Source organism: Syngnathus acus, chromosome 3 (assembly GCF_901709675.1).
Source record: "Syngnathus acus chromosome 3, fSynAcu1.2, whole genome shotgun sequence".
In the NCBI taxonomy this organism is placed as follows: domain Eukaryota; kingdom Metazoa; phylum Chordata; class Actinopteri; order Syngnathiformes; family Syngnathidae; genus Syngnathus; species Syngnathus acus.
Window position 1 is genome coordinate 5,408,216 of NC_051089.1, and position 12,501 is coordinate 5,420,716.

Below are 12,501 nucleotides of genomic sequence, written 5' to 3' on the forward strand. Positions count from 1 at the left end.
GAACGCTAGATGGCGACATATGCCTCATTTATATCAAACCACACTGTCGCCTTGTGTAATCTCCGAGCATGCTACTTTTTAATAGATGTTTTATCGAAATCGCATTTATTTATTTATTTATTTATTTATCTATTTGTTTAGTTATTTATTTATTCATGTATTTATTTATGAAGGGGGGGGGGGGGGTCTTGTCTACTGGAGTATTTACCTCTTCAGCCGGTGTGTATGTATTGGCAAACTGCGATGCTAAAGGCGAATGCATTGTCCTGAAATATAAAAGGGCACACTATCATAAGGTATTCAACAAAAAGGAACCAACACAGCGGATTTTGAGGAAACTTGCTGCAACTCGCCATCATGCGTCACATGTTGACTCAACATTGTTGAGGCCAACTTGCTGCCGAGGATTTGTCGCGTTCTGATTGGCTAAATGCACAACGGGTCCCTAGCTCATCTTCTATTCAGTGTATGCTTCCGCGAGCGTGTGCCATCCAATTTAGCTTTCAATTTTCCGGCGTTTAACGAAAAAAAAAAAAAGAAACGTGTCAGAGGGGAATTGTTTGCAAAAGTGTAATAAATGACAATATGCTGGAATAGAGTCGGAATTGGAGTACGATTGTGGGTTTTGCCTCAAAGTGCGACTGTAGGATTTGCCTCGGAGGGATATATAACAGCATCACAACGAAGTAGTTCCGCGGAGTAAGGAGTGTAGTCGTCTACACTTCACCTTGAGCCGTTTGCTGTGCCCGTCACATCATTGCCCACATCCTATTGCAAGAGAAGGTGGGTTCAACTAACCTTTCGGTCGTTTGTTTCTTCATTTTAGCTCCATTCAAATGTGTATTGTCGTTACTGTTACTTTTTTCTCACATTCTGTCTCCCTAAAATGCGGTCCCCTTTTTCTCTCCTCGTGACACGTTTCATGGCGTGTTTAAATGCTTGTGAAATATACTGCTCGGCTGTCCTCTTAATGCCATCGTGACAAATGACACATATTGCAATTTGTGTCGAAGTGGGCGTACGTGATGAACTTTGCAGCCATCTTGAGAGGCTGACATTGGTACGTGCCGTACTAGTCTCCCGTCAACGTAGAATTGTGTTGGTGGGCGGGTATGCAGTCAGGTATTGGATAACTAAAACTCATTTTGTACTTTTAATCATAGCCACGGTTCTGTATGCTGGATGTTGTTGCACTTGAAGGAATAGTAGTCGACCGCGATGTATGCAGTAGTCCTGAGGTCGACTCTCTTCCAGTTGCTTCCTGTTGTGGGCGTGGTTTCGGCGTCTCCTCGGCTTCCGATTGGTCAATGTGATCTCAAGCGTTCTGAAGCTAGATGACGCAGTGATGCAAACGTGAATTTTGACGCATCGACTACGCCGTACGAACGCTTTTTTGTTAGTCCAATATTATCCAAATAATTGCTAACTAAAGTTGTTCTCTTACACTATTTGTCGTTTGCTCAAAAATGTCTTGCGAGGATGGTCAGTGTATTGAGGAGTGTCCGTGTGTTGGGGAATGTCAATCCACTGACGAGAACATGTGAGTTTATAAAAAGAAAATAACTATAGTTTTTATGTTGTAACAGCAGAACGTTAATTCACTATTCAAAGCTGTCAGCAAACCTCATAATGAAAGAAGCCTTTTTGTTGACACGGAATATATATACACCTGAGGGACTTTGTTTTATAATGACCATAAAGACAAGTAAATAATGCAAGATGTAAAAGTGGCAATGTTACAAACTCAGACAGAACCTTTGCGGATTTATCCCTGCTAGTTCTTTATCTTAAAACCTTGATAGCCTGCTTTCATCTCCATAATGCTGGTTATGGGCTTTTGCAGGTTTTTATACAATCCTCAAAGAAGTGTTGAATTTCCCATGACTTTTTTAGTGCATTAGGTGCCACTGAAAGTCAGAAATGTCTTATTTTTGCTCTTAGAACCTTTGGTATTATGTTCTGCTGAGTGGCTAATTGCGTAGTAGGAAATGTTGCTTTCAAACAAACCTGTTTTGAAACAAGTGTAATATGCATAGTATCTATTTAGTCTGAGTATGTAATAATTACACAAGAAAATCACTATGAGGTCCCTAAACCTCATCCAAGACTTGTGTAAGTTCTGGATTTTTTTTGCCTTTTATCTGAATTGGCATGACAATGGGACCAAAGTTTATCTCTGACGCTTTCCTCCTTCACATAGATTTGTTCACATTGTTTTATTTCGGAACGTGTAATCATTCTGGAAATGTTCAAAGATTATTCCTCCGTTTCCCTAAGGTAATGTTACAAAACTGCATTTTCTGGTTCTGGGCTTGCCTGCCCTTGACCTGTGTTGTGGTGTGTACACTTCACATCTGCTCATTTGCGGTCCTTCTCATGAAAGCTCTGCTGACGAGCTCAGGTCTGGGAAAAATTCCAAATGTACCTGTTTACCGGTGTAGACTAACCGGATTTGCCCAAATGGAACCACATGAGACCGCATTTGGTACCTGGCGGGTGTGATATGGCTTCGTTTTTGACAACAGCATTGCAGATTCTGAAAATACAAAACCTTTGCAAATGATTATCGTGGAAGTGATGCCTTTCCCATGTACATGTTCAAAACGGTAATGTCGTCCCTACAAACATAGCCCAGCCGCTCATGCATCTCGAGTATTGAATTTTTAAACTCTCGCTGCGTGCTGTATGTTATTATTAGACTAGCCTGTTTTTAGGCCTGAGGTGTTGTGTGTCCAAAGCTGGCGGTGACATTGTAGCGACTGCGCTCTTGCGGTGGGTGTCTCATGTACGGCCGTAGCGTCACGTTATGGCGATCGCCCGGTCGACATTGGCGCTTTCCTTGCCCTTCATTCTCATCAGCACCGAACGGATTTAGTCTTGAGCTCCTGGAAGTGGTGTCAACGAGCACGAGCGCCTTGGCTGGCTGTTGCGCCAGGCCAGCTCATGCAGGATGTTGTCAGCTATTTCAGTGTGTTGGTCGCTCTAACACACTGGGGTTCCTTTGGAGGTCAGCGGCGGTGGCGTGCCTCTTCCTCCCCAAGAGGACCAAAAAGATCTACCGGGGGTATGTCGTGCATGGGACAGGTTGGTGGAGTGGATGATAAAGGTCGTATTGGATGTGTTGAGTCACCATCCCGAAAGTCACGACACCCCGATTGCAGTGCCCTTGCCCATGATTGTACTTGTGCAGTTATCAGCAAGATACGAGGTCATGTGACCAGGAGCATTTGAAAGAGTGAGACTGTCACTAGCCTGGAGCCGGTTTCGGAAGGGATTGGAGGGGATTATTAGCAGCCGGCTCTTAAATTAGCCTTGCATCTGTGTCAGGGTGACTGCTAACTGCCCATCAAGGATACTCAGCTGACTTTGTTTGTAACTGACATTAGATCGCTGCCATTCTTGTCGTTCATGTAACCTTTTTGTTTTAAGGCAAAAAAAAAAAAAAAAAATGATACCACACAAAATGAATAATCTCCACCATGAACTTCAGTAAAATGTAACGACTTCCTCGAAAACAAAAGGAATGTCACGTGTTAGTCAGGGCGGTGAATGTGATTATAATAGTGTGAATGACGAGTATTTGCCTAGAGGAGTCTTTTTGGTGAGAATAACGCATACCTGTTGAGGGAGAGGTTGCCAGTGTTTATGAAGCGAACAAAACAATGGTCATTGCGTGGGCGCCCTGTGACTCAGCCTTCTCTGCTGCCTTGCCTGCGCATTGCTGCAGTAGGGCAGGATGTGACTGTGAGCACGTACAGCCCCTCGCCAGCCACTTCTCCATTCACTCCGCTGTTACATCATCAGTCAGAAGGAGACAGACAGTAAAGGCCTCGAAAGCCCTACCACCATTACCATTTTAATTAGATGTTGACAAGAAACGTCCCATTCATATAGACTTAGACAAACTATATAGTTATGTAACCAGAGTTTTTTGTTAAAGAAACAAGGATGCACCCAGCTCGTATTTCTGGCTTTTTTTCCCCTACGGTTGTTTTGAATGTGTTGTGTATGTTGCAGTTAAAATTAAAAGCTCGAATAATCAGCCTGGGAAAAGGTGCGGTGATCTCATTTGTGCATAATGAATTGTTGCCATTGGCAACCCAGTTGGGGTGGCTGTTTGAGAACAAAGTGTACTATACATGTGCCGTCTGCTCTATGGTGAATGTTGAAATTGCATCCGTCATTTTTTTTTTCCCTGATGCAAAATCATTTATTTTTTCAAAATAATGTGACTAGCATCGCACCCTTTATCGGACTGACACGCCATAAAAAAAAATCTAAAAGCTTTGTTTGTATTTTTTGTCCTTCAGCAGCTCTCCAGAGTCCAAGGTAATCGCCATGCCTCAGCCAAAGGTTGTCGACATGGGCTCTGCCTTCATCCAGACGCAGCAGCTCAACGCCGCCATGGCCGACACCTTCCTGGAGCACATGTGTCTGCTGGACATCGACTCCAAGCCCACCACCGCTCGCAACACTGGCATCATCTGCACTATTGGTGTGTCTATTTATTGTGTGTGTGTGTGTGTGTGTGTGTGTGTGCGCCAAAGAGGAAAACAAAATGATTTCAATGTGCAATTCGACACACTGCTCATAGACAACCATTCATTTGTTACTTTGTCTTTCATTTTATCTTCAGGGCCAGCTTCTCGCTCTGTGGACATGCTTAAGGAGATGATCAAGTCCGGCATGAACATTGCACGCTTGAACTTCTCCCACGGCACACACGAGGTGAGCTGTTTCATAACTTCCTCTTTGGCGCGTATGAAACTAGAGAGGGGTGCCGAGAAGCCCAACTGCTAGAGAAAACCTGCGCAATTCATTTCAGTCCTTATCGTATGCGTGTGTGACTTTCCTTTTTACAATATTTGCTTTTTGCAGCTTGGCAAACATTGCACATCTTAGAATACAATGGTTGTTCAGAAACGGGCATCTTATTTATGAGCGATGTGGCAATATGGTAATTTGAAACACAATCTGGCAAACCAGATGACCAACTTTATGGAAGGTGATAAGAACGCTCAGGTGGGTTTGGTACAGTCGGACACAGGTGAAACCAAGGGCAAACATTTTATCACAGTCTCAAATCCTAAATCAGATTTTTTTTTTTTTCCGTTAAACCGTTTACAACATTTTACATTTTTTGAACATTCTTAACAGTTATAAATATGCATGATAAATAATAATTGCATAAAAACTGTTAACTGTGTAGTCTATGGAGGGCAGACAGTGCCCAAGTTAAATAAATGAATAAACACACCATTTAATGTTTCATAGTTTAATAAAAATGTCAATAATTAATGTTACGGGTTTAATTAAATATGGACTCAAATAAATGAATTCACCATTAAATAATTGAATACATGTCTTATGAATTAAATGTTTCATATATTAAATACAACTTGTTTACAACTTCTGACTGGCTGCAAGAAATTGTAAACAGAGTAAAAACAAATATATGTACTATAGTGGAGCGGGATTTGAACATGTGATGCTAAGGAATAAAAAAATGGCCAAGAGTTGTGTCACCACACAATGGGAGGCGCAACTCGAGAAGCGCAAAATATAGAAACCCAGTTATTACTCATCCACCATTCATTTTGAATGCTATTTTGTCTGCTTAAGAAACCAAGACTTCACAATCAAACTTTTTTGTCCCACCCACAGTACCATGCTGAGACCATCAAGAATGTCCGTGAGGCATGCGAGAGCTTTGAGCCCGGCAGCATCCAATACCGACCAATCGGAATCGCCTTGGACACAAAGGGCCCAGAGATCAGAACAGGCCTCATCGACGGGGTGAGTTGAGGACTGCGTTCTCCTACTAAAAAAAACAAAACACTGCTTAGAAAGCAACGGCGCCATAAGGATGTGTGTCTGTGCAATTTGACAGAGCGGCACGGCTGAGGTCGAGCTGAAGAAGGGCAACATGATCAAGATCACCTTAGATGACAGCTACCAGGACAAATGCAGCGAAGAGATGCTGTGGCTGGACTACAAGAACATCACCAAAGTGGTGGAACATGACAGCAATATCTACATTGACGATGGACTCATATCACTGCAGGTCAAGGAGATTGGTAAGATGATGATTATTTAAATGATTTGTTTGCTGTATAATATTAGAACTGCAAATGTGTACATGTCAAAAATGAAAAAAAAAAAATCCATTGCAGCACCATATCTTGTATCACAACGCAAAGTTGTTTTTTTATTTAAATGATCACTGTCGTGCGCCAGGCCCTGACTTCCTCATGTGCGAGATTGAGAACGGCGGCACCCTGGGCAGCAAGAAGGGCGTCAACCTGCCTGGCGCCGCCGTGGATCTGCCCGCCGTCTCCGAAAAGGACGTCCAGGATCTGACGTTCGGCGTGGAGCAGGGCGTCGACATGGTGTTCGCCTCCTTCATCCGCAAGGCCGCCGACGTCCAGGCGGTCAGGGCCGTGCTGGGCGAGAAAGGCAAGAACATCAAGATCATCAGCAAGCTGGAGAACCACGAGGGAGTGCGCAGGTATCTGACCTTGAGTTGAGATATGAACCTGATGAGCTAGCTGTCATCCTTAGCATCCAGTGATGTGTACTTGCTCCACCCTGGTGGTCTCATAGTGACACTACACCCAAAAAGCAAACTACGCCACCACCTGACATTCTTGTGTAACGCCTGATTTGTGTCTTCAGGTTCGATGAGATCATGGAGGCCAGCGATGGCATCATGGTTGCCCGCGGTGACCTTGGGATTGAGATCCCCACCGAGAAAGTCTTTGTCGCCCAAAAGATGATGATTGGCCGATGCAACAGAGCCGGCAAGCCCATCACCTGTGCCACTCAGGTCAGACGGTTGAATTTCTTTTCATTCTCGCTGTAACATGTTACCTTTCATTTCTTTTTTTTTTTTTTTGTATATCTTATTTTGAATGGTTTGTCTTCAGATGCTGGAGAGCATGATCAAGAAGCCGCGGCCCACCCGCGCCGAGGGCAGCGACGTGGCCAACGCCGTGCTGGATGGAGCCGACTGCATCATGCTGAGCGGTGAGACCGCAAAGGGAGACTACCCCCTGGAAGCTGTGCGCACACAACACATGGTCAGTTCACAGAAAAGAAACAATGATACTAACGCCGCTTTCACAACTAACCTCTTTTACTAATTGAAATCGGTCAGCAATAGGGACAGCAAAAAGATGTTAGTGAATGCAGCATCATGCATGAAGTTCAATCACTGAGTATTCATGATTAGCACGTTCTTCCTGTACTTGCGTGGGTTGTACCCAACAGTCTGACGACTTGTGAATGTGGGTGGATGTACCAAAAAATCACGTAGTATAGGCTTTAGTTCACCTGTGACCCTCTTGGGGATGGACAAGCACTACAGAAAATGAATGCATGGTCAAGCTTTTCTTCTGTGGACAGCAAAAAAAAAAAAAACTGCGTAGGGCTTATTTACCGGGCACCCTCTGCAGTTCACTGCTGTGAAATATTGATTCAAATTAGCAAATGTAAATTTTTAATGTCACCATCCATCACTTCGATTCAGATGGGGTGATGCAGCATTTTCTATTCCACTTGAATGACAAAGCAAAAAGAAACTCTTATTTTTCCATCCCCATTACTGACACACTTTCTACTTTTTAATTGTTTGCGTGTCACTGATTTTCAAACTTCTGAAGCAACTTGCAGCTCTTAAACCCGCCCCACCTTTTCAGCTGTTGACTTTTGCTGCCTTTCTAATCATCTGTTTCACACGACTTTCTGCTTTTGTGCGGTTGCTTAACTCCATACGTTCTGAGGTTGTAGTCAATTATATGGTGTTAATAATTGTCGACCGTCTCTCTCCCCGCTAACTCCCCACTCATTCCCTTATGTTCTTTGTAATTCATCCATCTTCATCATTCCGTTTGTGTTTGGTGCTTGTGGTTTTGCCTTTTGCTCGTCGCATCCTACCCCCCCCCGCTCGCTTGCCAGATTGCTCGCGAAGCCGAGGCGGCCATGTTTCACCGTCAGGTGTTTGAGGACCTGCGTCGATCCACGCCGCACTGCAAAGACCCCGCCGAGGCCATCGCCATTGGCGCCGTCGAGGCCTCCTTTAAGAGTTTGGCCTCTGCCATCATTGTGCTCACGGGTTCCGGAAGGTAGGGCGACTGTCCACATTCATCGTGGCACTCGTGTCGGGCTGGCTTTCAGAGGAAGAGTAGGGCCAGAACAGGGACTGATAGAATCCTGGGAATGAGAGGCTTGCAATCATGTTCATAAAGCTGCTGGTTGTTTTTCCCTTTTTTGCTGACCATTTCAGTTTTTTTTTGTTTTTTTTTAACCTTGTCCAATGAAGGTTCTCCCACCTGGAAGTACCTTGCATGTTTACTTAGTTTTACAAACATTACAAAGGTCTATTTAAAGACACTAAAGGTGATTGTCAACCAGAAGACGTAGTGGGGTGATTTCAAGCCCTTCCCAGATGTATGAATGATGAGGTGTGTGTGTGATGGTAAGTAACCGCCACTCCTTCCCCAATTGGTTCCCCTCGGATCTGGCTTAGATTGCCCGTGAGGCAGAGGCGGCCACTTTCCACAGGCAGCTGTTTGAGGAGCTGCGGCGCCACTCCCACCTGACCAGAGACCCATCTGAGGCGGTGGCTGTCGGAGCCGTGGAGTCTTCTTTCAAATGCTGCGCTAGTGCCATTATTGTTCTCACCAAGACCGGGAGGTAAGATACGGGGACGCACAAGTCAGCTTGGGTAAGTACACTAATGGACCTTTTGCCCATATAGTGTGTGAATGAATGAGGGTTTGTTTAATTGCATTGGGAAGTAGGTGAGAGGACAGAAATTCACAAGTTTACCTTTGGATATTTGTGACCTAACGCATCTGTTGTGTTTAAAAACCCAAGTGCCGCTTTTCCACTGCACAGTCTTTTGACCCTCAGTGAAACATGGATTTTTTTTCTGCATTATTCTTGTATTTTGAAGCGGAAAGCTAAGGCATGCAGAACTGTGCCAGTGTTGTGCAATGGAACAGTGGCATCTTTTAATACTTCGAACATAACAGTATAACTCATTTAAGAATTACACTCTTACAGTTTTTTTTTTTTTTTTTTTTTGCAGGTCCGCCCACCTTATATCCAGATACAGGCCCCGTGCCCCCATCTTGTCCGTGACCCGTAACGCCCAGACTGCTCGCCAGGCTCACCTGTACCGCGGGATCTTTCCAGTCCTCTACACTGCTCCTGCCCACGATGTGTGGGCCGAGGATGTCGACATGCGTGTCAACTTCGCCATGGATATGGGTAAAGCTTTGCATTAGTGTTCTCAATAGCCCTGCGGTGTTCTCTGCGCAGTTGTTTGAGGAATAGCATTGATTTGTAAATATATGCACAGTACTACTTGCATGAAATCTGGTTGGTTTAGTCAGGATTATGGTGGAATGTATTTGCCCTTACATATTCAATTTCCCTACTACCAGCCACCTTTCAGGGTTTTTTCCCCCCCCCATTAGAAAATTCCCTAAATTTGGCAACCCGACTCAAAATTAGAGCTGTGATCACATGCAGTAATCAAGTGTAACAGCATGTGGCGCCTTTGCGCTAAGGAAAGGCACTTTTGACACTGTTGTGTGTAACCTACAGGCAAAGTGAGAGGCTTCTTCAAGAAGGGCGACGTTGTCATTGTACTGACCGGCTGGCGTCCAGGCTCCGGCTTCACCAACACCATGCGTGTGGTTTTGGTCCCCTGAGAAGCCAAAACAAAGAGCCCACTCCATCGCTGCCTGTTCTCTGTTTCACACTCCACCATTCTACCCACTCCACCATTCTATCCAAACACCTGCTACAAAAATTACAAAGCAATCAAAAGCAACAATAATCATAGACCAAAATGTCAGGACAACCAATGGGTGGGGTGGAATTTCCACTTCCTAAGTCCATTCCTTTCACGTTAAATGTCCCTTGTATAAAAATCAAATCGTCAGGCACCCGACCAGTTCGACATGCCTCAATCAAAAGCTGCTCTTATTTATTCACTCGAGATGCTTCTATTAAACAACATCCTCCCAGTCAAATCGGCAGATCCTTGGGCATGCGCGTCGCCACTATCGTTTGGGTGGCGCCGCATGAACACGAGCGGTTCCAACAAACCGCTCCGAGACCGAATAAGCGAACAAACAAAATGGCGTCCTCACGTTCTGCCACGCCACCCAATCCAGATTGTTGTGTTAGTGCTGTGTGTGTGGCTCAAGTGTCTTTGCTTTCACTGTGTGTAGCACTCCTAATCTTGTTACAGTCTATTATACTTGACTATTATAAATGGTGTTTTTTTGGGGACATTCCAGTCTTATTTTGTCTGACTCTAAAGAGTAGGGGTGTCCCTTGTCGGAGCTGGTTACTGTATTTAAGTTAGATGTCTGATAGAGCCTTTCACGTGTAGTTGATCATGTTTAAATTGGCACTTAGAAGTCTCAAAAAAATTAAAATGGCACTTTGAGGGGGTAGCGAACTTGCGATGTTGGTTGCAGCTGATGATTGGTAACAAAAGTCAAGATTATGTTTTATTTTTTTTGTCTTTGTTGCTATTGTCTGACAAGCTTTTGATTGTTACACTCAAGCTATGAGCGCCAAGTGGTCATGTGTCGCTAGTTGTTGTCACCTGACTGGATTTCATCAATAAATAGGCAAGTACCTAAACTCTATTTTTGCATGTGTTTTATTTTCGGAAGACTATTCTTTTTTTCAACTCCCCCTCGCCCCCAAAACACAAAAAAAAAAAGATTCAGTTATACACCACTCCAACTTGTTTAAGAATTTCCTCTTTGACTTCAGCCAGCAGCAGCGAATCAGCGTGAGACACGATTGGACACTCCTTCATTCCTGCAGTATAGAAAAGGCATGATTATTCTCAGAATATATCTCTAAATGTGACGTGGTTTGTGCTAACAAATGACATTTTAGCATCAACCAAGTGACAACAAACCAATGACCCATAAATTACATGTGGGCCTAAGCTACTGAATTCCCTCGCGACCCTCGCCGAAACAGTTTTGTTAATCTGCCTTTGTTCCTTTGAGCAAACACTGTCTGACCTCCTCCGCCTCGTAGCGCAACCCCGTGCTATGGACAAAGTTGAGGGGCAAGTGAGGCTCTGGGAGAGGGTACTTCTCCTTCCCATTCACCACCATGACTTCAGGACACCACATGTGTGATGGGAACTGAACAAACAGCAGACATGAGGAAAACAAATTAGGGAGGGTTGCAGAAATCTGTTGAACATCATTCCTTGTGTGCAATAACTAGTCTGGCCTACATGCAAGTTAGCATAACTATAGTCATTCTTAACATACCCGGATTAACCCTTTGGTGCCCACCACAATGGCATCATTGTAGAGCTGCACGCCCGAGGAGCTGGTGAACACGGCCATCCTGTTTTTGGAGAACTTGAGCGTCACCACCAAGGTCTCGTCCACACCTGCAAAAATATATTCACACATATAGGATGTCTCCTGAATTTAATGTCTTTTTTTTTTTTTCTTCCCTTAGCAGTATCCAGGATGACTCACTCAGTTTTGATGCTCTCTGGCGTTTCTCCACCGTACACCATGATGGAGAACTGCAGCGGATAAATGCCAACCTCCAGCAGCGCTCCTCCGCCAAGTTCCTTTAGCTCCATTCTCAGCAGAGGCAGCAGGGACAGGCCATACTCGGACCGGACCATCCTCACGTCACCGATCTCTACCTGGGCGAGCAGCCTCTGGAGCTCTCGGTAGGCAAATGCCCTGGAAAAGACCCAACGGCCAGATTTATTCAAGTGAGGTAAGAAACTCTTTTTAATTATTATAAACATAGACACAAGAATTGTATGCCCCTGAAGCGCCCTCCAAAAATATGAGGTCATATCATGTGAGTTCTCGGTGAAAAAGTTTGTTGGTCCCACCGTGTCGCTCTGCTCTTCAGTTACCTCCATGAAGAAGACATTGTTCTTCTTGGCACAGGCCAGGATCTCCTTGACCTCCTTGGATCTCATCCCCAGGGATTTCACACACAGGACAGGCTTTTTGGCGTCAAGGAAAAGCAAACTGGAGCTCAGGTGGTTGGTATAGATAGTGCCGATGTGCACCACATCTGTGCACATAGATTGGAGCTCATGCTGACAAAGCACAAAATATATCCAGCGGGCCTGATGTGAATACTGACCGATGTTGGGATCTTTGGCCAGTTCGTAATAGCTGCCATACGCTCGAGTGATGTTGTGCATTTTGCCAAATTTCTTTGCATCCTCTAAACTGCGGGCAGCCACCGCCACAGCCTGTCAATCAAAGTCTAAATACTTTTCAAATCCATCCGTCCATTTCTTACTGGGGCTAGAGCCAGAGACGCAACTTGGGGGGATTTTTTGTTTTTCATTCATAGTAACATTGAAACACTTGCAACTTAGATTTAATTACTGTTTATATAATTTATTTTGATTTAATATACTACGCTATATATTATTGTGCTTAACCAATGTGTTTGACCATTACACAATCG

At 44.4% G+C, this 12,501-nt stretch overlaps 2 protein-coding genes across 8 annotated transcripts; one reads left to right on the plus strand and one right to left on the minus strand.

Annotated features, from left to right (window-relative positions):
- Positions 1-620: 620 nt before the first annotated feature.
- On the plus strand, positions 621-10,665 carry pkma (pyruvate kinase M1/2a). Of its 7 annotated transcripts, none has more exons than XM_037246915.1 (11): positions 621-783; positions 4,311-4,495; positions 4,637-4,728; positions 5,665-5,796; positions 5,891-6,077; positions 6,238-6,508; positions 6,676-6,826; positions 6,927-7,079; positions 7,957-8,123; positions 9,092-9,273; positions 9,613-10,665. In XM_037246915.1, exons 2-11 carry the CDS (start codon positions 4,339-4,341, stop codon positions 9,717-9,719), a joined length of 1,599 nt encoding a protein of 532 aa, XP_037102810.1. In that variant the 5' UTR covers positions 621-783; positions 4,311-4,338; the 3' UTR covers positions 9,720-10,665. The 7 variants fall into 7 exon arrangements, with proteins under 7 accessions (XP_037102810.1, XP_037102811.1, XP_037102808.1 ...); XM_037246916.1 differs by having other exon boundaries at positions 622-783; positions 4,314-4,495; XM_037246913.1 differs by lacking the exon at positions 621-783 and adding an exon at positions 1,391-1,540.
- On the minus strand, positions 10,533-12,229 carry LOC119120827 (trans-1,2-dihydrobenzene-1,2-diol dehydrogenase-like). Its single transcript, XM_037248045.1, has 6 exons — positions 12,169-12,229; positions 11,838-12,096; positions 11,566-11,750; positions 11,319-11,443; positions 11,039-11,186; positions 10,533-10,848 (listed from the first exon to the last, which is right to left on the minus strand). The coding sequence occupies exons 1-6, from the start codon at positions 12,227-12,229 to the stop codon at positions 10,751-10,753; spliced, it is 876 nt and encodes a 291-aa protein (XP_037103940.1). The 3' UTR covers positions 10,533-10,750.
- Between the last annotated feature and the right edge of the window lie 272 nt (positions 12,230-12,501).

Bases quoted from the DNA above. Each gene is read 5' to 3' on its own strand.
- pkma (XM_037246910.1), top strand. From the start codon at position 2,784: ATGTACGGCCGTAGCGTCACGTTATGGCGATCGCCCGGTCGACATTGG. The intron at 4,729-5,664 runs GTGAGCTGTTTC...TCCCACCCACAG, and splicing joins TCTCCCACGGCACACACGAG to TACCATGCTGAGACCATCAA. The intron at 5,797-5,890 runs GTGAGTTGAGGA...GCAATTTGACAG, and splicing joins GAACAGGCCTCATCGACGGG to AGCGGCACGGCTGAGGTCGA.
- LOC119120827 (XM_037248045.1), bottom strand. From the start codon at position 12,229: ATGCACAACATCACTCGAGCGTATGGCAGCTATTACGAACTGGCCAAA. The intron at 12,097-12,168 runs GTCAGTATTCAC...CTATGTGCACAG, and splicing joins GGCCAAAGATCCCAACATCG to ATGTGGTGCACATCGGCACT. The intron at 11,444-11,565 runs GTGGAGAAACGC...ATATTTTTGCAG, and splicing joins GTTCTCCATCATGGTGTACG to GTGTGGACGAGACCTTGGTG.